The sequence below is a fragment of the Pan troglodytes genome, chromosome 3, assembly GCF_028858775.2.
Source record: "Pan troglodytes isolate AG18354 chromosome 3, NHGRI_mPanTro3-v2.0_pri, whole genome shotgun sequence".
Classification (NCBI taxonomy): Eukaryota; Metazoa; Chordata; class Mammalia; order Primates; family Hominidae; genus Pan; species Pan troglodytes.
The window spans coordinates 59,334,144-59,356,419 of NC_072401.2; the positions used below are offsets into that span (position 1 = coordinate 59,334,144).

Genomic DNA, 22,276 nt, shown 5'->3' on the forward strand with positions numbered 1-22,276 from the left:
CTGCCTCGGCCTCCCAAAGTGCTGGGATTACAGGCATCAGCCACCACACCCAGCCGTCATTGGAGTTTTTTTGAGGGAGATTTGCAGTAAGGTGAATAAATGTTAAGTGTATTATTTGATGAGGTTTTTTCTCTTTTTTTTTTTTTTTTTTTTTTTTTGAGATGGAGTCTTGTATCGCCCAGGCTAGAGTGCAGTGGCCTGGTCTTGGCTCACTGCAACCTCCACCTCCTGGGTTCAAGGGAGTCTCCTGCCTCAGCCTCCCGAGTAGCTGGGATTACAGGTGCCTGCCACCATGCCCAGCTAATTTTTGTGTTTTTATTACAGATGGGGTTTTGCCATGTTGGCCAGGCTGGTCTCAAACTCCTGACATCAAGTGATCTACCCATGTAGGCCTCCCAGAGTGCTGGGATTACAGGTGTGAGCCACCATACCCAGACTCATTTGATGAGTTTTGATGTAAAAGCATGTAACTCAAACCCCTATGTCTGGAACATCTGTATTACATCTGAATTTTTCACCTAGTCAATTCCTGCACCTCTCTCTCCTGTCCCTTCTTCCCTCCCCTGGCAGTCAGCTACTGTTAGGATTTTGTTCACTGTAGATTAATTTTGCCTATTCTAGAACTTCATATAATGGACTCACTTATGCAGTATGTATTCTGTAAGTTCCTTTTACTCAGCATGTTTGTATGTTCATCAGTGTGTTTAAGCTTTGTTCCTTTTTATGGCTGAGCAGTGTTCTATGTATGAATGCCACATTTTAACGTTTCACCTGTTAGGTGAACAACTGGTGAACAATGGGCTGTTTCTAGTTTGGGGCTATCATGAATAAAGTTGGTATGAACATGTACAACCTTTTTGTGAACCTACATTTTAATTTAATTTAATTTGGATAAGTATTTAGGAGTGAGATTATCCTGAGTTGATGTATTTTAAATTTTACTAGAAGACGACAAACCTTTTCCTAAATGGTTATCCTCGTTTACATTCCCAGAGTTCTAGTAGGTCCATATCCTTATCATTTGCTGTTGTCAGTCTATAATTTTAGCCATTGTGTAGTGGTATCTTCTGGTTTTAATTTGCATTCCCTGACAATGAATAGTACTTTTTCATAAGCTTACTAGCCATTTGGATATCTTTAGTAAAGTTGAAGTGTCTGTTTCTTCTCTTATTCAGGATGTTTTGCCATCCATTTATTTTTTTCTTATTTGCTGAAGAAATAAGATTAACCTGTAGGTTTCCATAATCTGAGTTTGGCTGATTGCCTTTGTGTGATGTTTATTAACCGCTTTTCTATTGGCTTTGGTCTTAACTAATCTGCAGGAGTACTTTGTTCCTATAGTGAGCTTTAAATACCTTTTTCCCCCCAGTTTGTCCTCTTTGTTTGCTCATGATGGCAGAAACTATTTTTACATCGCTGAATTCTTAAATCTTCCCTTTTATAGTTTCAAGGTTTTATGTCAGCATTAGAACATCTTAGTGAAATGGTTCTGAAAGCACTTGGGGATAAAGCATGAAGGTGTATAACCAAAGTAGACTCTAGAATATGGATGGATTCATTGACGGTCACAAGGATCACCAAGATATGTTTAAGAATCTTAATTTGAAGCCCACAGGCAAAATTTAACAAGTTTATTCAAAGACTTGTGATTTGAAAACATACCTGGTTATGGCCTGGCTCGGTGGCTCATCCCTGTAATCCCAGCACTTTGGGAGGCCGAGGTGGGCGAATCACCTGAGGCCAGGAGTTCGAGACTAGCCTGGCCAACATGGTGAAACCCTGTCTGTACTAAAAATATAAAAGTTAGCCGGGTGTGATAGTGCATGCCTATAATCCCAGCTACTTGGGAGGCTGACAAGAATTGCTTGAACCAGGGAGGCAGAGGTTGCAGTGAGCCGGGATCACGCCACTGCACTCCATCCTGGGCAACAGAGTGAGACTCTGTCTCAAAAACAAAAACAAACAAAAATACCTGGTTATGATGGAAATAAAGAGGTTCTGAACCTTTGCTGCTGCTGCTTGACAGAAGACGGCAGACATTTGGGAATAAAGACCAAGAGCTAGGGAGACAAGTTATTAACAGTTTCTGATGGGCTGGCTGTTGATTCATTCATTTCTTGCCTCCTCAAGAAAGCAAGATGGGGCTGAGCATGGTGGCTCACACCTGTAATTCTAGCACTTTGGGAGGCCGGGGCAGGTGGATCACCTGAGCTTAGAAGTTTGAGACCAGCCTGGGCAACATGGTGAAACCCATCTTTACCAAAAATACAAAAACTAGCTAGCCATGGTGGCTCACACCTGTAGTTCCAGCTACTCGGGAGGCTGAGGTGGGAGTATCACTGGAGCCTGGGAAGTGGAAGCTGAGACCACACAGGTTACACCACTGCACTCCAGCCTGGGTAACAGCAAGACAAAAATAAATTGCGGAATACAAGCAATGTTATGCTAGAAGAACATAGTATTTGTGATAGATGTTGTAATTGAATATGAATGATACTTTATTTTTTCTTAACTTTACCTTCCACCAGCTCACTCCATGAATGATACTTTTGTGCCATAAAGCAGCATCCAGAATGCTAAGTCATTACTTCTTTCTGGAGACTTGTACAGCTTTTTCACTGTACTTGCCCTTGCCCTTTGGAAGCCTGAGTTACCTCTTCTTTTCCATGCTTAATTAAGTCTTAGGGATCTGATATCCTCAGTGATGCTTACAACCGCTTGCTGGATTTTTTTTTTTTTTTAAATATAGGGTCTCACTCTGTCGCCCAGGTCGGAGTGCAATAGCGCAATCTTGGCTCACTGCAACCTCTGCCACCTGGGTTCAAGCGATTCTCCTGCCTCAGCCTCCCGAGTAGCTGGTATTACAGGCATGTGCCACCACGCCAAGCCAATTTTTGTACTTTTAGTAAAGATGGGGTTTCACTACATGACTGGCCTCGAACTCCTGGCCTCAAGTGATCTGCCTGCCTCGGCCTGCCAAAGTACTGGGATTACAGGTGTGAGCCACTGCGCCTGGCCTACTGGTTCTATTTTTAAATTAATTTTACATTTCAAGATAATTCACTGACTAAAGTTTGTGCCACTTATTCTAGGTGTAGAAATTGTGCTTGTCAGATACGTGGTTTCTGATTTGGTATATTGACTGACATGCTTACAAGAATCTTTATACCAAAGTAGTGTGTTAACATCAAAATTAATCTGTTCCCAGCATGGGAGACCTGTCAAAGATGACAGTTCCCAAACCAGCTATTGTCTAAGAATTATTAAGATTTGACTTGGGATAACTTTTTGGGTAATATATTAGGCTAAGTTAATTTGAAGGAAGTTTTACTGTAAATCAAAACAGGACCACTAAACTACTGAAATATAATTATTTAAAAACCGCCCCCATTTTTCGGTGAACAAAGCTGAAATGAGGCTGTAATGGAGAACCTCCTTTCACAGAATGGTTAAATGTCCTTTAAGAGTTTCATTATATGTTTTTATAACTTGACTTATAGTGAATGAACTAAGGACTTTGTCATAGTTCCGATCTGCTTATCAACCTTGCAAAACTTGGAGTCTATTTGGAAATAAGTAAGAACTCAAACTGCATTTAGGGATGAGTTCAGTCAGGTTCTATAGGGTTAGACCTATACTTGCTTTGAGTATGAAAGCACAATTTTTTAATATATAAACTTTATTTTAGAGTAGTTTTAGATCACTGGGTGTGGTGGCTCGTACCTGTAATCCCAGCACTTTGGGAGGCTGAGTCGGGCGGATCATGAGGTCAGGAGTTTGAGACCACCCTGACCAACATGGTGACACCCCATCTCTACTAAAAATACAAAAAATTAGCCGGGCATGGTGGTGCGTGCCTGTAATCCTAGCTACTAAGGAGGCTGAGGCAGGAGAATTGCTCGAACCCGGGAGGCAGAGGTTGCAGTGAGCCGAGATTGCACCATTGCACTCCAGCCTGGGCGACAGAGTGACACTCCATCTCAAAAAAAAAAAACAAAAAAAGTTTTAGATCTACAGAGACATTGCAAAAAGAGTAGAGTTCCTGTATACGCCTCACCCACCTGTATACCTATTGTTAGTATCCTACATTACTGCAGGATATTTGTCACAACTAAGGAACCAAATTTGATACATTACTATTAACTAAATCCCACAGTTCAGATCTTTAGTTTTTTTCCAAATATTATTTTCATTCCAGGATCCCACAATTACATTCAGTTATGTCTCTTTAACCACCTCAGATGTTTTTGTTTTTAATGACTTCAGATTCCCAACCTTTTTAACTTTTTTCACGTCAGATGGGTAATGTCCTGATGTAACGAGGTGTGAAGGAGGCACATCTCACACAGAAGTGTGAAAGCCCAGTCATCACGCTTATGAACTACAGAAGGATCTCACACTTGTTTTTGATGACCATGACAGTGTTAAGGGGTACTAGTTGGTTTTGTAGAATGTTCGTAAGGTGAGGTTTTCTGATTGTTTTCCTTCTGGTCTTAGGAGGAAGACCACAAAGGGGCATTTTCATCACATCAAGGGTGCATATTTTTAATAGGGCTTATCACTCATTATATTAATACAAATTTTGATCACCTGGCCAAGATAGTGTTTGCCAGGTTACTATAAATTTCTTTTCTTCTTTACATATTGTACTCTTAAAGCAAGTTACTAAGCACAATCCATACTCGAAAGGTGGAGAGTTAAGCTCTATCTCCTTGAAGTGGTGAGGGGCGGGGGGTATCTACATAATTATTTGGGCTTTTTCTGTATAGGAGAGATGCTACCGCTCCATCAGGTCATATACACACATGGACTCATGGGTACTTACTTTATCCTTTGGGTTATAATCCTAAGGTGCATTATGTACTTTGTTGCTGAGATTTGTTTCATCTTTGGCCATTGGGCATTCTATCAGTTGGCTCCTGTGTCCCTTTCACATGCCTACATCCTCGTTTGTGGAACACTTCTTTACTTTCTGGCACTACAAGATGCCCTAGACCCAGAATCAGCCATTTCTGTAGGGAGCCCTGATTCCTTTTCTTGGAGAATGGTATTAGAAAACAAGATCTGGGCATTGAATGTACCCGTTGCTGCTGGCGTGTCTGCTGCTAGGCCCTCTCAGTGAACAGAGATATATGCCTGTGTAATAACCCAAATAGACACACATAATTGTAATTAATTACTTTCTGAATCCTTCCGGAAAACACAATTTTTTTTTAACTAGTAAAATATACATAAAACTTGCTGTTTTAACCATTTTTAAGCGTACATTTCTGTGGCATTAAGTGCATTCACATTGCTGTGCAACCATTACCACCATCTGTCACCAGAATTTTTCATCGTCCTCCAACACAAACTGTACCTATTAAACACTGACTCCCCATTCTGCTCTTCCTTAAGCCCCTGGGAACCATCATTTTACTTTATGCTTTGACTATTCTAGGTACTTAGTGTAAATGGAGTCATACAATATTTGTCCTATGTATGAATGGCTTATTTCACTTATCATGTCCTTAACTTTCATCTATGTTGTAGCATGTGTCAGAATTTGTTCTTAAAGCTGAATAATATTCAGTCGTATGCATATACCAAATTTTGTTTACCCATTCATCCATTGATGGATACCTGGGTTGTCTCTACGTTTCGGCTATTTTGAATAATAGGGCTGTAAACACTGGTGTACAAGTATCTGTAGAAGTTCCTGCTTTGAATTCTTTGGGGTATATACCCAGAAATGGATTTGCTGGATTATATATGCTAATTGTTTTTTTTTCTTTTTTAAGAAATCACCATACTGCTGTACCATTTTACATTCCCACCAACTGTGTACATGGGTTCCAGCTTCTCTATGTCCTTGTCAACACTTGTTCTGCTTTTTTGATAATAGCCGCCTTAATAGGTTTATAAAGTGGTATCTCATTGTGGTTTTGATTTGTACACTTCCCCAGTGATTACTGATGTTGAGCTTTTCTTGTACTTATTGGACATTTCTATATCTTTTTGCAAGAAGTGTCTATTCAAGTACTTTGCTCATTTTTTCAGGCTTTTTATTGTTGCAGGATTTATTTGCAAATGTTTTCTCCCATTCCTTCGGTTGCCTTTTCATTCTGCTGATAGTGTCCCTTGATGCACAAATTTTTAATTTTGCTGAAGTCCAATCTGTTTTTCCTTTTGTTGCCTGTGCTTTTGGTCATACCCAGGAAATTACTGCTAAATCCAATGTCATGAAGCTTTTCCATTTTTTTTTTTTTTGAGATTGAAAAAAAAGACAGGCTGCTTTTTTCTGTCTTTTCTTGCTCCGTCGCTTAGGCTGGAGTACAATAGCGCAATCGCGGCTCAGTACAACATCCGCCTCCCAAGTTCACGCAATTCTCCTGCCTCAGCCGCCTGAGTAGCTGGGATTACAGGTGCCCACCACCACACCTGGCTAATTTTTGTATTTTTAGTAGAGACGGGGTTTCACCATGTTGGCCAGGCTGGTCTCCAACTCCTGACCTCAGGTGATACACCTGCCTCGGCCTCCCAAAGTGCTGGGATTGCAGGCATGCACCACCACACCGGGCCAATAATTCTTTTTCTTCTTTTTAAAAGAGTTTAATAATTCTAGCTCTCTTTTTTCTTCCAACCTTAGTGGATGGAGCTAGTTCTTGATGGATTTTAAGTTAATATTTGTATATGGTGTAAGGGTCCAACTTTTTTTTGTATATAGATATCCAGTTTTCCCAACACCATTTGTTGAAAAGACCCTATTTTCTCCACTGAATGGTCTTGGCACCCCTGTCAAAAATCTGACTATATGTGTAAAGATTTACTTCTAGGCTCTTTATTCTATTCCATTGGTTTATATGCTAATTTTTATGCCAGTACCATACTGTTGGTTACTGTAGTTTTGTGTTAAATTTTGAGATCAGTAAGTGAAGACTTCCAACTTTGTTCTTTTTCAAGATTATTTTGAGTATTGGGGGGGGGGGTCTCTTGACATTCTGTATGAATTTTAGGATTGATTTTTCTATTTCTGCAGAAATGTTGGGATTTTCATAGGGACCATTGAATCTGTAGATTACTCTGGGTAGTACTGACATCTTAACAATATTAAGTCTTTGACTCCATGAAAATATGATACTTTTTTTTCTTGGCCTCCCAAAGTGCTGGGATTACAGGTGCGGGCCACCGTGCCTGGTGAAACATACTTTTATGTCTTCATTTTGTATGGCAACATTTTGAAGTTTTCAATGTACAAGTCTTTGCCTCTTTGGTTCAGTTTATACTATTGTAAATGGTGAAAAGCACAATTGTAAAGGAAGACAGATAGGCATACCATTAAGTCAAGGTATTCATGACTTGGTCTCCTTGCTTTTGTGGGAGGCTGCACTGTAACTAAAGATCTTTGGGACGTTGTATAAATTTTTTTTTTTTTTTGAGATGGAATCTCACTCTGTTGCCCAGGCTGAAGTGCAGTGGTGTGATCTCGGCTCACTGCAACCTCCGTCCTGGGTTCAAATGATTCTCCTGTTTCAGCCTCCCCAGTAGCTGGGATTACAGGTGCACACCACCACACCTGGCTAATTTTTGCATTTACTTCTTATTTAGTTAGTTAGTTAACTTATTTTAGTGGAGATGGGGCTTCACCACGTTGCCCGGGTTGGTCTCGAACTCCTGACCTCAAGTGATCTGCCTGCCTTGGCCTCCCAAAGTGCTGGGATTACAGATGTGAGCCACCGCGCCCAGCCTAAATTTTTTTAAGGCTAATATTTATGTGTAATTCTAAGTAAAGTATCAAGTGACTGTTCCTCCTTATATTGTGTTACAAAGATCTTTTCAAATTAATTTAAAATTAATTATAAAATAACTTTTGCTAATTTAGGGCAACACTCCTGTAGTCCATTTTTGTGCCCCACATCATGTATAGCACCTAAAAGAGTGCTTAGCTCATGTAGGTGGCCAAAAAATGAGAGTGAAGATTCAAAAAAGAAATGTTATTTAGGGTAAAAAAAAAGACAATCAACAAACTAGGCTGGAATTACTAGATTTTATTTTTCCCCAGAACTCTTAAACTTCAGCTTCACCAAGTAACAGGCTGACTTTTGGAATAACAACTCTTTCCCAGGCTGTTAACTCTTTCCAAGAGACAGAATTTATTAAAAAACATGGTTCCAGGATATTTCCACCCCAGAATTCTAAATCAGTCACAGAATCATACCTTCTTAGGTCTTGATTAGAATGAAACAATCTATAGACACATGTAACAGAATCAAAATAGTATGTAATGTTTTTTGCCTTCTCTTGCTCAATACACTTCCCTCTTTTCCCCCAAAGAGTTTGTTCCTCAAAGATAGATATGTAAGTACAGTCAGCCCTCCATATCCATGGGTTCTGCATCCATGGCTTCAACCAACTGCCAATCAAAAATATTCAGAAAAAGAAAAATTCCACAAAGTTCCAAAAAAGCAAAACTTGAATTTACTGAACACCAAGCACTATGTTGAATCCATGCAAATGAAGTGATGTGTAGGTATTTTATTAGGTATAAGTAATCATCTTCAGATGATTTAAAGTACACAGGAGGATGTATGTAGGTTATATGCAAATACCATATAACCCATTCTCTATAATGGGACTTGAGCACCCATGGATTCTGATATCCAGTTGGGTTCCTGGAACCAATCCCCTATGGATACCAAGGCATGACTGTATTGCCCTTTTCAAGAAAGCATCTATCAGCTCTCATTCGTGACTCACTCAGAATAAGGAATTCCTTATTCAAAAAACAATGTAAGTATTCCGAGCTAACTGTTCTCAGCCATGAACAAATAATTAAACTTGGCCAGGTGTGGTGGCTCATGCCTGTAATCTCGGCACTGTGGAAGTCAAGGTGGGAGGACTGCTTAAGCCCAGGAGTTTGAGACCAGGCTGAGCAACCAATGAGACCCCCTCCCCGGCCAAAAAAAAAAAAAAAAAAAAAAAGCCAGTCCCAGCTACTTGGGAGGCTAAGGTGGGAGGATTGCTTGAGGCCCGGGAGAACAGGGATTCAGTGAGCTGTGATTGCACTACTGCCCTCCAGCTTGTGCAACAGAGCAAGACCCTGTCTCAAGAAAACAAATTAAACTTATTTTACTCTATATTTGACTTTGCTTTAATCAATATCTTCTATTTGCAAAAGCCAAACCCTATTTTTAAAACTTACAATTTCCATTATGACTTGGAGAGGAAGATGGAGGGAATGGGGAAGAGTTGGCTTGTTTTCTGGAAGGAGATTCTGAAAAGGGCAGTTATTTACTTTGAAGTCATAAAGTAGAAAAACAAATGTTCTTTTTTTTGATAATGAAAACCCTTGTAGGTAAAGACCAGAAAATTCTGGTCCTGAAATTATAACATATTACAATATTGTTTTTAATATATTCAGAATTTATATTACTTTTTAATTTCTTTTCCCTGAGATTGGGTTCACAGTTTGGTAGAAATACTTTACTTTAAAAAGAGGTAGTTAGCAGGGGTGAAGAGGAAACAATGTTTATACTAACAGCACCTGGAAAAATAAGTAGCAACTGTCATTTTGATCTCAGCATCTACCTCTCCCCCTTGCATCTGCAAATGCTATAGAAGGAGATGATCATTTTCCTTTTTATTCTTATCTGCCTGGATTCTCTCTCCTATTAAATCCACCCCAGTATCACTAATCATAAAAATGAGTTGCCCTTCCAAGGATATGCTATAAAGCAAACCTTCAATATCAGGTTGTTTAGATTTAGAAGAGAAAGGCTCAAGTAAGTTCACTTTTATTCGTACAGTCATTAGAGAAAATGAGCAAAATTTCCAGTAACCCCAACCACTGCCTTTTCTCCCTGGACCTAGTAAATTCCTACCAACTCTTTAGTTGACTCTAAGAACTGGGCTCTATGAGATCCTGACAGCTAAAACACAGGTACAGAGGAGCCTGCATAAACGTTTTGGTCCAGGTCTTGGCCTCCAGTCTTATGATGGGCTGGTAGAATATTGCTTCATCAGATGCTTGTGACAGGGATTGCAAACTCGCTCAAGCTTGATACTTGAAGGAAGAGGCAGTTCATTTGTTGAACAGGCATCACAGAAGGTTCCGCTGCAGTTCTTACACACATTCTATGAGAAGAGGAGGTTAGGCGGGGAATAGAAGACGAGCAAGGCATAAGGATTCATGGGATATAAAAAAGCCAAATATGGCAAATGCTCAATGCCTAATCAAACAATGACTGAATGTTTACTATGTGCCAAGTGGTATCTGAACACAGGCCCAATCTACAAAAAAGTTCACAGTCTAGTTTTTAGATTTAAATGAAAAGAAGCAGTGCCATAGAGTTAAAAATAAAAACAGGTAACATACAAGTCACTTATCTTTAGAATATCCTTCACACATCTGTTCCCCATACTCACTTTGAGGTAGGTTAGTTTTAAAATTAGTTTGCAAGTACCTGCGCATACTCCAAATAAGGCAGTGAAAGAGCAATGGATTGAGTGAACAGGCTAAGATTTAAAAATGTCCAGAGTATGAACTGAAAGTATAATTCCTAATAAATACACTTATGTGCTTTATGCTTTCCTGTGGTCTCTGGTGCTCTGTAAGCATATCCACTGGGTTATCAATGCAGCAGGAGCACAGCTTCCTGCATCTTGTTCATAGGGAAATTATTTTGTTTTCCTAAATGTTTTGCATCTTTAATGGTCAAGCACAGAGAGCAAGAAGTCACTATAGCAATGTCAGCAGTAAGGCTGTGATAGGGTGGTATACACAAAGCTCCAAGGGTCCTATATAAAAAGCTGTAAAGAATAATTTCTCCCATGAAGTGCTACCTTCATCCCAAATAATTCATCTTCCTGAGGTTGAGAGGAGTAGGGGGTTGCTTTTATCTGAAAGCCTAAGAAGAATTTTTGTCTGACATACAGAAGCTAATATTGCATGGCTTAGAAGAGGAAAGCCAGAATTAACAGTTTGTTCTACTTTGTAACATATTTCTATAATTGTAACTTCCAGTTCTATAAGGGCAGTTCATTTGTTATCTGATTCTGTGAATTTAAGACTAGGTCATATTATAATTTATTAAAATTTTGCATGATCACAGATGGTGCTATGCAGGTTGTGATCCAGAATTTGAGCCTGTTTCCTGTATCTCTTCCAAGCATGTGTTTCATACACTCATTTGTACATAACTTTTCTTGAGGATCTACTATGGATTGGGTACCATATTAGATGCTGGGGGATTCTGTGAACAAGACACAGTTCCAGCTATCAAGGGCACTCATTCTTTCTGAATACTTCCTTAACTCTGCCTACTCTAGGATAACAAACTGGGAAGATGCTCAGGCAGACACCCTTGAGGATCGGGTGGAAAACAAGTGGTCTAGCAGGGAGAGCTCATATCCTGTTCTGAGCAGGATAAAGTGCTGAAAGGACTGTGGACTTTGGAGCGAAAGCTAGGTTGGAAGCTGGGCTTCATCACTTATGACTTAATTTTGGGAAATGTAGTTAGCATTAGATGTTCAACGTTCTTCATCTATAAAACGACAGCTATGAAGGACATAAGCTTGACAAGAACAGAGACTTGGTCTACTTTGTTCATTACTCTTTCTCCAGCACATTCTACACAGCAGGCACTCAATATTTACTTATACATTTCTATCTGCTTATTTGCTTTATTACATAATTATTTTTATTTATTTACTTATTTTTAGACAGAGTCTCGCTCTGTTGCCCAGGCTGGAGTGCAATGGTGTGATCTTGGCTCACTGCAACCTCCGCCTCCCGGGTTCAAGCGATTCTCCTGCCTCAGCAACCTGAGTAGCTGGGATTACAGGCCACCACGCCCGGCTATTTTTTTTTTTTTTTTTTGTATTTTTAGTACAGACGGGGTTTTACCATGTTGATCAGGCTGGTCTTGAACTCCTGACCTTGTGATCGGCCCGCCTCGGCCTCCCAAAATGCTGGGATTACAGGCGTGAGTCACCGCGCCTGGCTATTTATTTTAATGGGAATTTTCTGACATGAATTATTATGACTGAAAAAAGAACAGGTACCCAGTAAATGCTTGCCCCTTTTGCTTTTCACCCCACTCCCAGCACTCTGCATGCACTCTGCACTCTATGCAGGAAAGTCCCTGTTACTCCTGGGGAGGGACTGGGGGCTGCTGTAGACATCCCTATGAAAAGCCTGTCCGTTTCTCATCACAGTTACCTTTGTTAGGCTGCCGTCTTCCTGGCATAGCTGACACACCTGTGGCTTTTCAGAGAGCAGCAGCTGATCCTAAACCACACAGGGAACTGGTTAGTTTTTCTTAGTGCCAGAAATATTAGTACTTTCAGAATATGCATTTTTTTACCTACAATATTAATATAATCACACTATAGACTATCTGGAAACTAAATAAACCAATTATAAATAGGTAGTCCTACCACCATAATACAACTCGGATAATCCTATCATTATGCTTCCAGCTCTTAATTTTTATAATAACATGATTTCTAAAAAGAAAATTCAAACACATGCAAGTATAGAGTAAAAAGTTTTAACACTATCCCATTCCTCTTGTTCACTCTACCATCAAGAATGGAAAGCACTGGGGACTGGGCCTGGTGGCTCACGCCTGTAATGCCAGCACTTTGAGAGGCCAAGGCGGGTAGATCACTTGAGGTCAGGAGTTCAAGACCAGCCTGGCCAACATGGCAAAACTCCATCTCTACCAAAAATATATATTAAAAAAAAAAAAAGTTGGACATGGTGGTGGGCGCCTGTAATCCCAGCTACTCGGGAGGCTGAGGCAGGGGAATCACTTGAACCTGGGAGGCGGAGGTTGCAGTGAGCTGAGATTGTGCCACAACACTCCACCCTGGGTGACAGAGTGAGACTCTGTCTCAAAAAAAAGGAAAAAAAGAATGGCAAGCATAGGGCATGGAAACTCACACCTGTAATCCCAGCACTTTGGGAGGCCAAGGCGGGAAGATCACTTGAGCCCAGGAGTTTGAGACCAGCCTGGGCAACACGGTGAAACCTAATCTCTGCAGCCCTAGCTACTCGGGAGGCAGAAGTGGGAGGATTGCCTAAGCTCGGGAAGTTGAGGCTTCAGTGAGCTGAGATCGTCCACTGCACCCCAGCTTGGGCAATGTGAGTAAGACCTTATCTCCATTTAAAAAAAAAAAAAAAAAAAGGAAAGCAGTAGGACTTATTTTATTTTATAACCTAAGAGGTAAATGACAGGGTGACTCAGACACAGTAGCATTCACTGTCTTTCTCATGGGCTTATCATATACTATTAGATTAACAAAGTGTTTTACAATCATTTATGTTAGCTTATTTCTAAGTGATCAAAACATCTTTTTTCTCTCCATTTTATGTAAGGGAAAACTAGAGGAAAGGGACATAAAGTGAGCTCTCCTAGATCTTATGTCAGGGATAATTTAAAATAGGTGAGAACTGATGTTTACTTAGTAAACTGCTCAAAGCTGTGCTACTTCCTGTGTGAGCTTCAGGCAATACATATTTGTTCAGGGTATTGTTAGAAGGATGGCACACTGTATTCACTCATCTTCTGCCCATGCTACCTTATTTGCTGGCTAGGCACGGTACAACCAACTTCATAATTTATACAAGATGTTTTGAAACAGGAGGCTCTGTTACCTGTTCATCCATAGGGTGGGGTTGCAGCCTACAATGGAGAAGTAAAAAATTGTGACAAATAGGAACTTCATGTATTTTCATTTATATCATTTCAATAAAAAGCTCAGAATACAAACATTTTTTTCAAACAAGAAATACTGTAGGTCTTTTATATTACTTAGAACAACATAATTATTAATTTTGACCTCCAAGGAGAGGAAACTTTGCTTCTTAAAATGAATCACTAGAATCTGACCCTTGACTTATTATATAAGGGTTCCCATTTAAAAATAGATTTGAAGTTATATTTTACATTCCTTTTTGCTATCAAAATAGTTAGCATTTATGTTTCCCAATGTGTAAAACTCCAATGGTTCACTGGCCATATATTTTAGTAGCTTTTTTTCTATTTGATATTATGGAAATCTATCCATTATCCATTATCACATGTTGTGTATCAGTCCCAAATATTCTTAAGATGTGAGCTTTAGCAAATTAACCCAAGAAGGGGAAATGAATGAGACTGTCACCAGAAAACCCATTCAGGTTGAAATATTTCTTCATGAGGGACTAAGCTGAGCTAACTCCGATGTTCCAGCATGGACTACAGCCTAAATGAGAGGTGAAGCAAAGCCCGCTCTCGGTTACAGGGAAAATGCACTACAGATTGCAATGGTTCTTATTCTTTTCACTTGAGTAGCAGTGTGACCACCAGACATACACCATGGGGTGACCAGGTTTTCCGATGTTCCTTGCCATCATAATCCCAGGAAGCCTGGTATGTCTAACAATTGCAGCTATGGCCAGAATAAGTCCTGGAAGTTGCTAATAGGTAGTGCAGAGCCAAAGGACTTAAAAACAGTAGACATGATAAACAGAGGCAACTTGGATAAGTCACCCAGCCTCTCTGCTTCTCAGTTTTCTCATCTGTAAAGTTGCATTAGGTACTTTTGTAAGGAATACTGAATCATAAGGAGATAATAAATGTGAAACAAATTCTAAGTTGCAGAGCACAATTCAGATATAAGGAAGCACTGTTCCATATTCTCAGGACCTAAATCAGAAGTTGGCATTTAAGACACTCCTGGTTGCTCAAGTAAATGATTTAATTTTAGTTTGGAACGAGGCTGACCCTGAAAGGCACCTGGAAGCCCAGGTTAATTTTATGGCCCTTCTAGTTCCCTTCTCTTTGCTTATGCCATTCTGTAATGTGAGATGGGTGATAGTTTAAGGTTAGCTCTGGATCAAACCATGCTCTTTGGGAGCAAGGCCAGAAAGGGACATTTAGGCCAAGCACCTGCATAATTAGCTTACTATTGGACTGTGTGTTTTCTCTTCTCCAGCAGCTACTTTTGCTCCAGATGACACACTACCTCATTCTTAAGGTGACAAAGCCTGGCTAGGGACAGCTGTATAGTTCTCTCAAAACCTCACTGTGGTATCATTCCTCATCACTAACCTCTTCCTCCACCTTTTAAAGTAGACCTTTATGTTTAGAGCAGTTAGGTTCACAGTCAAATTGAGTAGAAAGTACAGAGACTTCCCACATGCTTCCTGCCCCATCCCTGGCCTCTTTGTCAACATGCTGCACCAGAGTGGTACATTTGTTACAACTGATGAGCCTACACTGACACAACATCATCACCCAGAGTCTATAGTTTACATTAAGGTTCACTCTTGGTGGTGTCTAGTCTATGGTGTGGTCAAACGTATAATGACATGTATCCACCATCATAGTATCATACAGAGTGGTCCACTGCCCTAAAAATCCTCTGTGCTCCACCGGTTCGTTCCTTCCTTCTCTTACCACTGGCAACCACTGATTTTTTTTTTTTTTTTTTGTCTCCATAGTTTTGTCTTTTCCAGAATGTCATGTAACTGGACCTCCTTCACTTTTTAATGCAGTGGCACTATGTAATATTTAATTATATTTCTAACCTGCTAAAATAACTATAAAAAGTCAGCTTCCTTGAAACTATCCTATGCTCTTCATCATGAGCAAATCAGACAGAGTTAGGATAAAGGAATGAAGTTAAGCTGTTTGAGATTCTCAAGATAAAGGAAAAGTGAGAGATGAGACATAAGAGAAATCAGAGTACTTATTTGAACTTTTTTTTTTTTTTGAGACAGAGTCTCACTCTATTGCCCAGGCTGGAGTGCAGTGGCGCTATCTTGGCTCACGGCAACCTCTGCCTCCTGAGTTCAAGTGATTCTCCTGCCTCGGCCTCCCAAGTAGTTGGGATTACAGGCAGGTACCACCAGACCCGACTAATTTTGTAACGTTAGTAGAGACCGGGTTTCACCATGTTGGCAGGCTGGTCTCGAACTTCTAATCTCAGGTGATCCACCTGCCTCGGCCTCCCAAAGTACTGGGATTACGGGCGTGAGCCACTGCGCCCAGCCACTTATTTGAAATTTAGCACAGAGGTAGAAACAAGTCATACTCAAATATATTTAAGAAGTTAAGAAATGCTATGTATGACTTATACTTTATTTTCCTGGGATACCAATTCAGTAAAGGTGGGAAATAACCTCTTAAGTGATAATCTGAGCTTGGGAATTAATCAGGGAAGAGAGAGAGGACAGCCTGATCATCCTTCTTTCCTCTGAAATGGCCTAATGGGTTTGGTTTAATACATGTTATACGTTTTATTATTAACTTCCACTTCAAATGTCTTCCTGGCATATTAATATTATAAGTCAGTGTCTGGTCGGTGTCAATGCCAATGTATATAAAGAGCTCCCTCCTTCCCACCACCCCAGAATAACTTTACATCTTAGTTAATACTTGATTAACAAACACCTGTGGCTTTCTTCCAGGGGCTTTTTTAGTTTAACATTTTCCTCTTGCATTTTGTGCTTCCCATCCTGCCAAAAGAAAACAGCCCAATTTATTAATTATTCAGAATGCTAAATAATGATATTGCAAATATTTTCTTCTGCAATGCCTTAGTTTGGGTATAAAGCTAAGTAGCTTTTTTTATTAGGGAAGGGATCTAACTTTCAAGCTATGTTTCCTCATTCTTTGCTCTAAGTAGTTTCTTAACTATTCTGACAGTTTGTGACAAATGATTTTCAAAGTAATATTTTAATTCTTGAGATTCAAATAAAATTCAGAATGTATTCTACTTACTTGCAAAGTTGGCTCCAGATATCAGTTACTTCTTAGGGAAAGTATAATTTTTTTTTTCTTTTCCCCAGATTGAGCTCTGAAAAACTGGTAAAACCAAGGATGGCCATATACAGCAGACTATAATCCTCTGGACGTTCAATCAAGTTGATGCCCCAGTGCCACAATATTTTTCTTTCTTTTTGGAGACAGAGTCTCGCTCTGTCGCCCAGGCTGGAGTGCACTGGTGCCATCTTGTCTCACTGCAACCTCTGCCTCCCGGGTTCAAGCAATTCTTGTGTCTCAGCCTCCTGAGTAGCTGGGATTATAGGCGTGCACCACCATGCCTGGCTTATTTTTGTATTTTTACTAGAGACGAGGTTTCACCATGTTGGCCAGGCTGGTCTCGAACTCTTCACCTTAAGTGATCCACTTGGATTCAAGTGATTCTTGTGCCTCAGCCTCCAGAGTAGCTGGGATTACAGGCACACGCCACCATGCCCAGCTAATTTTTGTATTTTTAGTAGAGATGGGGTTTCACCACGTTGGCCAGGCTGGTCTCGAAGTCCTGACCTCAAGTGATCCACCCGTCTCAGCCTCCCAAAGTGCTGGGATTACAGGGGTGAGCCATCGCACCCAGCCCAGTGCCACCATCTCTATAGCCTGTTCAACTCAAGGAATTTTCTACTTGGCAGGACAGATGTAAAGTTTCAAACTGCATTTCTTTTTTCTTTTCTCTTTTTTTTTTTTTTTTTTTGAGACGGAGTCTTGCTCTGTCGCCCAGGCTGGAGTGCAGTGGCATGATCTCGGCTCACTGCAGCCTCTGCCTCCTGGTTTCAAGCGAGTCTCCTGCCTCAGCCCCTGAGTAGCTGGGATTACAGGCGCCCACCATTGATGCCTAATTTTTGTATTTTAGTAGAGACAGGGTTTCACCATGTTGGCCAGGATGGTCTTGAACTCCCGACCCAGGTAGTCTGTCCACCTTGGCCTCCCAAAGTGCTGGGATTACAGGCGTAAGCCACCACGCCCAGCCTCAAACCGCATTTCTACCAATACTCTTAAGCCCTGCCTGGGCAAATTTTATTTGTTTTGGAGACAGACTCTCACTCTGGCACCCAGGCTGGAGTGCTGTGGTACGATCTTGGCTCGCTGCAACCTCTGCCTCCTGGTTTCAAGCGATTCTCTGGCCTCAGCATCAAGAGTAGCTGGGATTATAGGTGCACGCAGCAAGGCCCAGATACTTTTTTGTATTTTAGTAGAGATGGGGTTTCACCATGTTGCCCAGGCTGGTCTCAAACTCCTGGGCTCAGGCAATCCACCCGCCTTGGCCTCACAAAGTTCAGGCATGAGCCACTGTGCCTGGCAAGGTGCTGGGCAGTTCTAAGGGCTACATTTTTTTCTGATGCACACACAACCACTGCTGCTTGCCTTCGACTGCTGCCCATGTGCATCCAAAAGTGGAATGTGTTTTCTTTTTGTTTGTTTTTTGAGACAAGGTCTCATGCTATTGCTCAGGCTGGAGTGCAGTGGCATGATCACAGCTCACTGCAGCCTCAACCTCCTGGGCTCAAGTGATCCTCCTACCTCAGCCTCCTGAGCAGCTGGGACTATAGGCACGAGCCACCACACCGAGATAATTTTTAAATTTTTCTGTAGAGATGAGGTCTTCCTATGTTGCCCAGGCTAGTCTCTTACTCCTGGGATCAAGCAATCTTCATGCCAACGGCCTCCCAAAGTGTTAGGATTACAGGTGTGAGCCACCCAGCTGAGATGTGTGTTCTTACACCACTCAAGAATCAAGGAAGAGAGGTCAATACTTATCCTCCTGGAAATGCCACTGCAGGCAACAACTGAAGACTGAAAAACTTAAAACCTCATTGGAAAAATAGGGTGAGATAGGCCAAGATTTTAAGTAAACTTTTGTAAGCCTTTTAGATTTTATGTTCACTAAACTAAAATAATAAAGATAGCATGCTACACAGAGTGTTTTATTTTATTTTATTTTTATTTTTTTGAGATGGGAGTCTTGATCTGTCACCCAGGCTGGAGTGCAGTGGCTCAGTCTTGGCTCACTGCAACCTCCACCTCCCGGGTTCAACCAATTCTCCTGCCTCAGCCTCCCGAGTAGCTGGGATTACAGGAGACTACCACCATGCCCGGCTTATTTTTGTATTTTTAGTAGAGACAGGGTTTCACCATGTTGTCCAGGCTGGTCTTGAACTCTTGACCTCATGATCTGCCCACCTTGGCCTCCCAAAGTGCTGGGATTACAGGTGTGAGCCACCGCGCCTGGCCTAGAGTGGTTCTTTGTACACTTTAAATTATTAGTAGTGGTACTATTTAATAAATTTCCACATACCATTGTTTTCTATTTGCCAGTAAATTAGCAGCTCACTCTCTAGAAATTTTAAATAGTTTATGAACTCTTCCTGCTTTGTTATATACTAGAGGTATTCAAAAAGTTCATGGAAAACGTGTATTATGAAAAGACTGTGCATGGACTTCAAAAATATTTCGCACCAAAATAAACGTGTACTAACTTATTTTAATATATCTAATCAGGATTTGGTTTGAGTCACTAAAAAGGATAAGACATCAGTTTGAAAAGAACCCCGGGCTGGGCACGGTGGCTCATGCCTGTCATCCTAGCACTTTGGGAGGCTGAGGCGGGCATATCGCTTGAGCCCAGGAGTTGAAGACCAGCCTGGACAACATGGCAAAACCCTGACTCTACCAAAAAAATACAAAAATTAGCTGAGTTTTGTGGTGTGTGCCTACAGTCCCAGCTACTCAGGAGGCTGAGGCAGGAGGATCACCTGAGCCTGGGAAATCGAGGCTGCAGTGAGGCATGATTGTGCCACTGTACTCAGTTCTAGGTGAGAATGAGACTCTGTTTCCAAAAAAAAAAGAAAAGAAAAGAAAAGAAAAAAGAGCCCCTATCAGAGTAACATGAATTCTGCTAAAATTGAAGCAAGAACAAACATCAAATTGATGGTGAAGCATGGATGGAAGAATTGTGAAATTATTGATGCTTTACGAAAAGCTTTTGGGGACAATGCTTTAGGATTGTCCCCAAAGAAGTCGGCAGTTTACATAAGGATAACTCACTTTAAGAAGGGGCCAGATGATGTTGAAGATGAAGCCTGCAGTAGCAGACTATCCACATCAATTTGTGAGGATCTTGTTCATGCTCTAATTGAAGAGGACCAACAATTAACAGTAGAAACAATAGCCAACACCACAGATATCTCAATTGGTTCGGCTTATACAATTCTGGTTGAAAAATTAAAGTTGAGTAAACTTTCTACTTGATGGGTGCCAAAACTGTTGTGCCCATATCAGCTGCAGACAAAAGTATAGCTTTCAATGGAAATTATAAACAAGTGGGATCAAGAACCTGAAGCATTTGTTTGAGAAATTGTAACAGGAGATGTAACAACTTCATAGTACAATCCTGAAGACAAAGCACAATCAAAGCAATGGCTATGAAGAGGTGGAAGTGGTGCAATCAAAGCAAAAGCAGACGGGTCAAAAGCAAAGGTCATGGCAACAGTTTTTAGGGATGCTGAAGGCATTTTGCTTGTTGACTTTCTGGAAGGCCAGAGAATGCCAACATCTGCTTATTGTGAGAGTGTTTTTAATTTTTTTTATTTTTTGGGACAGAGTGTTGCTCTGTCACCCAGGCTGGAGTGCAGTGGTGTGATCTTGGCTCACTGCAACCTCTACCTCCCAGGTTCAAGTGATTCTCATGCCTCAGCCTCCCAAGTAGCTGGGACTAGAGACTAGAGGCATGTGCCACCACACCTGGCTAATACTTGTGATGAATGTTTTGAGAAAGTTAGCCAAAGTTTTAGCACAAAAATGCCCAGGAAAGCTTCAACAGAGAGTGCTATTCCACCAGAAATATGCTCCTAACTCATTCCTCTCATCAGACAATGGCAATTCTGTGAGAGTTATGATGGGAAATCATTAGGCATCCACTTTACAGTCCTGATTTGGTGCCTCTGATTTCTTTTTGTTTCCTAATCTTAAAACATCATTAAAGTGCACCAATTTTTCTTCAGTTAATAATGTAAAAAAGATTGTATTGATATGATTAAATTCCTAGGACCCTCAGTTCTTCAGGGATGGCCTACATGACTAGTATCATCACTTACTAAAGTCTCTTGAACTTGATGGAACTTAGGTTGAGAAATAAAGTTTATATATCTTTACCTTTTAATTCCATTTCCCATGATCTTTTTGAAGTCGCCTTGTATAATATGTATACACAGAAGGCAATTTTTTCACTGTCTTTTACAGAAAAAGTTATTTTATGTTTTTCTGATTTCATTATTTCCTGGGCCCCAGAGATGATCTTACCCAATTGTAGCTCCTTCACCACTGGAGGTGCTGGAGGGGTCTCCTTCTAAGATTATTATGTAGAAATTTCTACTTTTGCTCTTTATTCTGTATTACCTTCCTTTCCTCAAGCCTAATTCCCTAATTATTCCCACGAGAAGTTCCTTAAGGATACTCAAAATGAAATCCTCATGATTTGAAAAAGGTATACAGAAGCAAATCCACATTGAGGAAAATTCTGTTAAAGGGGAATTCAGGGTTGGAGAGGGATTATTATACTATTTTATTAAAATTATTATTTAGCAGAAATCCAAGAAACATATATTTTTGTTAAGACACCAAAATAACCTTACTTAAAAAATTATTAAAAGGGAAATAGGGTCACTGTGATTATTAAAATCCCCCTTTCCAAATGAAATCAAGTTGGAGAAAGTATCCTAGAGGCAGACTCAGAATCAAGCTTTCGTTTGTTCACATAATTACTAGTTTGCTATCTACATACTTGAGGACACAGCCACTAAGTATGTGATCTGTAAAGGAAAACTGACAGGACTATCAAGGTAGCCTCTAAAATTTAAACTGAAATTAAGTAAAAGATCAAGGGAATAGCAAATATTACCATCTTGGATTCTGACTTCTGGGAACCCCTTCCTGGGATGCTCCTGTCGTTTTGTAATCTTCTTTCTTTTTCCTGTTTTAGTTCTAACTCAAGCTGGTTCCTGAGGCAAGTTGGAGAGGAAAAGGATGAAAAATTGGAATTCTATACAGACATATTCTCTAAAGAATGCCAACCCCTTGTCTTAAAGTGCAGTAATTAAGAATGGTTAAGGGCTTGCTGTCGGAGAGACAGGTTTTTAAATGATAATGTTGCCACTTCTAAGCTTAACTGTGTGAATCTGGACACATTTAACCTGTCTAATCTCTACCTTTTTTTTGAGATGGAGTCTTGTTCTGTTGCCAGGCTGGAGTGCAGTGGCATGATCTCAGGTCACCGTAACCTCCATTTCCTAGGTTCAAGCAATTCTCCTGCCTCAGCCTCCCGAGTAGCTGGGATTACTGGCACCCACCACTATGTCTGGCAAATTTTTGTATTTTTAGTAGAGATGGGGTTTCACCATCTTGGCCAGGCTGGTCTAGAACTCCTGACCTCAGGTGATACACCTGCCTCGGCCTCCCAAAGTGCTGGGATTACAGGCATGAACCACTGC

At 40.6% G+C, this 22,276-nt stretch overlaps 1 protein-coding gene and 1 non-coding gene across 24 annotated transcripts in view; both read right to left on the reverse strand.

Moving 5' to 3' along the window:
• Positions 1 to 4,292: 4,292 nt before the first annotated feature.
• LOC112209134 (small nucleolar RNA U13) lies at positions 4,293 to 4,393 on the reverse strand. Its single transcript, XR_002943801.2, has one exon. It is a non-coding gene; the product is annotated as a small nucleolar RNA U13 (small nucleolar RNA).
• Positions 4,394 to 8,012: 3,619 nt separating this feature from the next.
• The window catches only part of RUFY3 (RUN and FYVE domain containing 3), a 103,913-nt gene continuing 89,649 nt past the window's right edge, over positions 8,013 to 22,276 (reverse strand). For 5 of the 23 annotated variants that reach the window (XM_009447767.5, XM_054683026.2, XM_001160004.6 and 2 more), the window contains 5 exons: positions 21,688 to 21,787; positions 16,422 to 16,486; positions 13,640 to 13,667; positions 12,200 to 12,268; positions 8,013 to 10,113 (listed from right to left, as the gene is read on the reverse strand). In XM_009447767.5, the coding sequence (XP_009446042.1) occupies positions 9,970 to 10,113; positions 12,200 to 12,268; positions 13,640 to 13,667; positions 16,422 to 16,486; positions 21,688 to 21,787 (406 nt within the window). In that variant the 3' untranslated portion in view covers positions 8,013 to 9,969. Of the gene's footprint in view, positions 10,114 to 12,199; positions 12,269 to 13,446; positions 13,668 to 16,421; positions 16,487 to 18,396; positions 18,601 to 19,835; positions 19,920 to 21,687; positions 21,788 to 22,276 lie in introns of those variants that run through there. The other 18 variants (XR_010156576.1, XR_010156581.1, XR_010156583.1 and 15 more) reach the window with 9 other exon arrangements.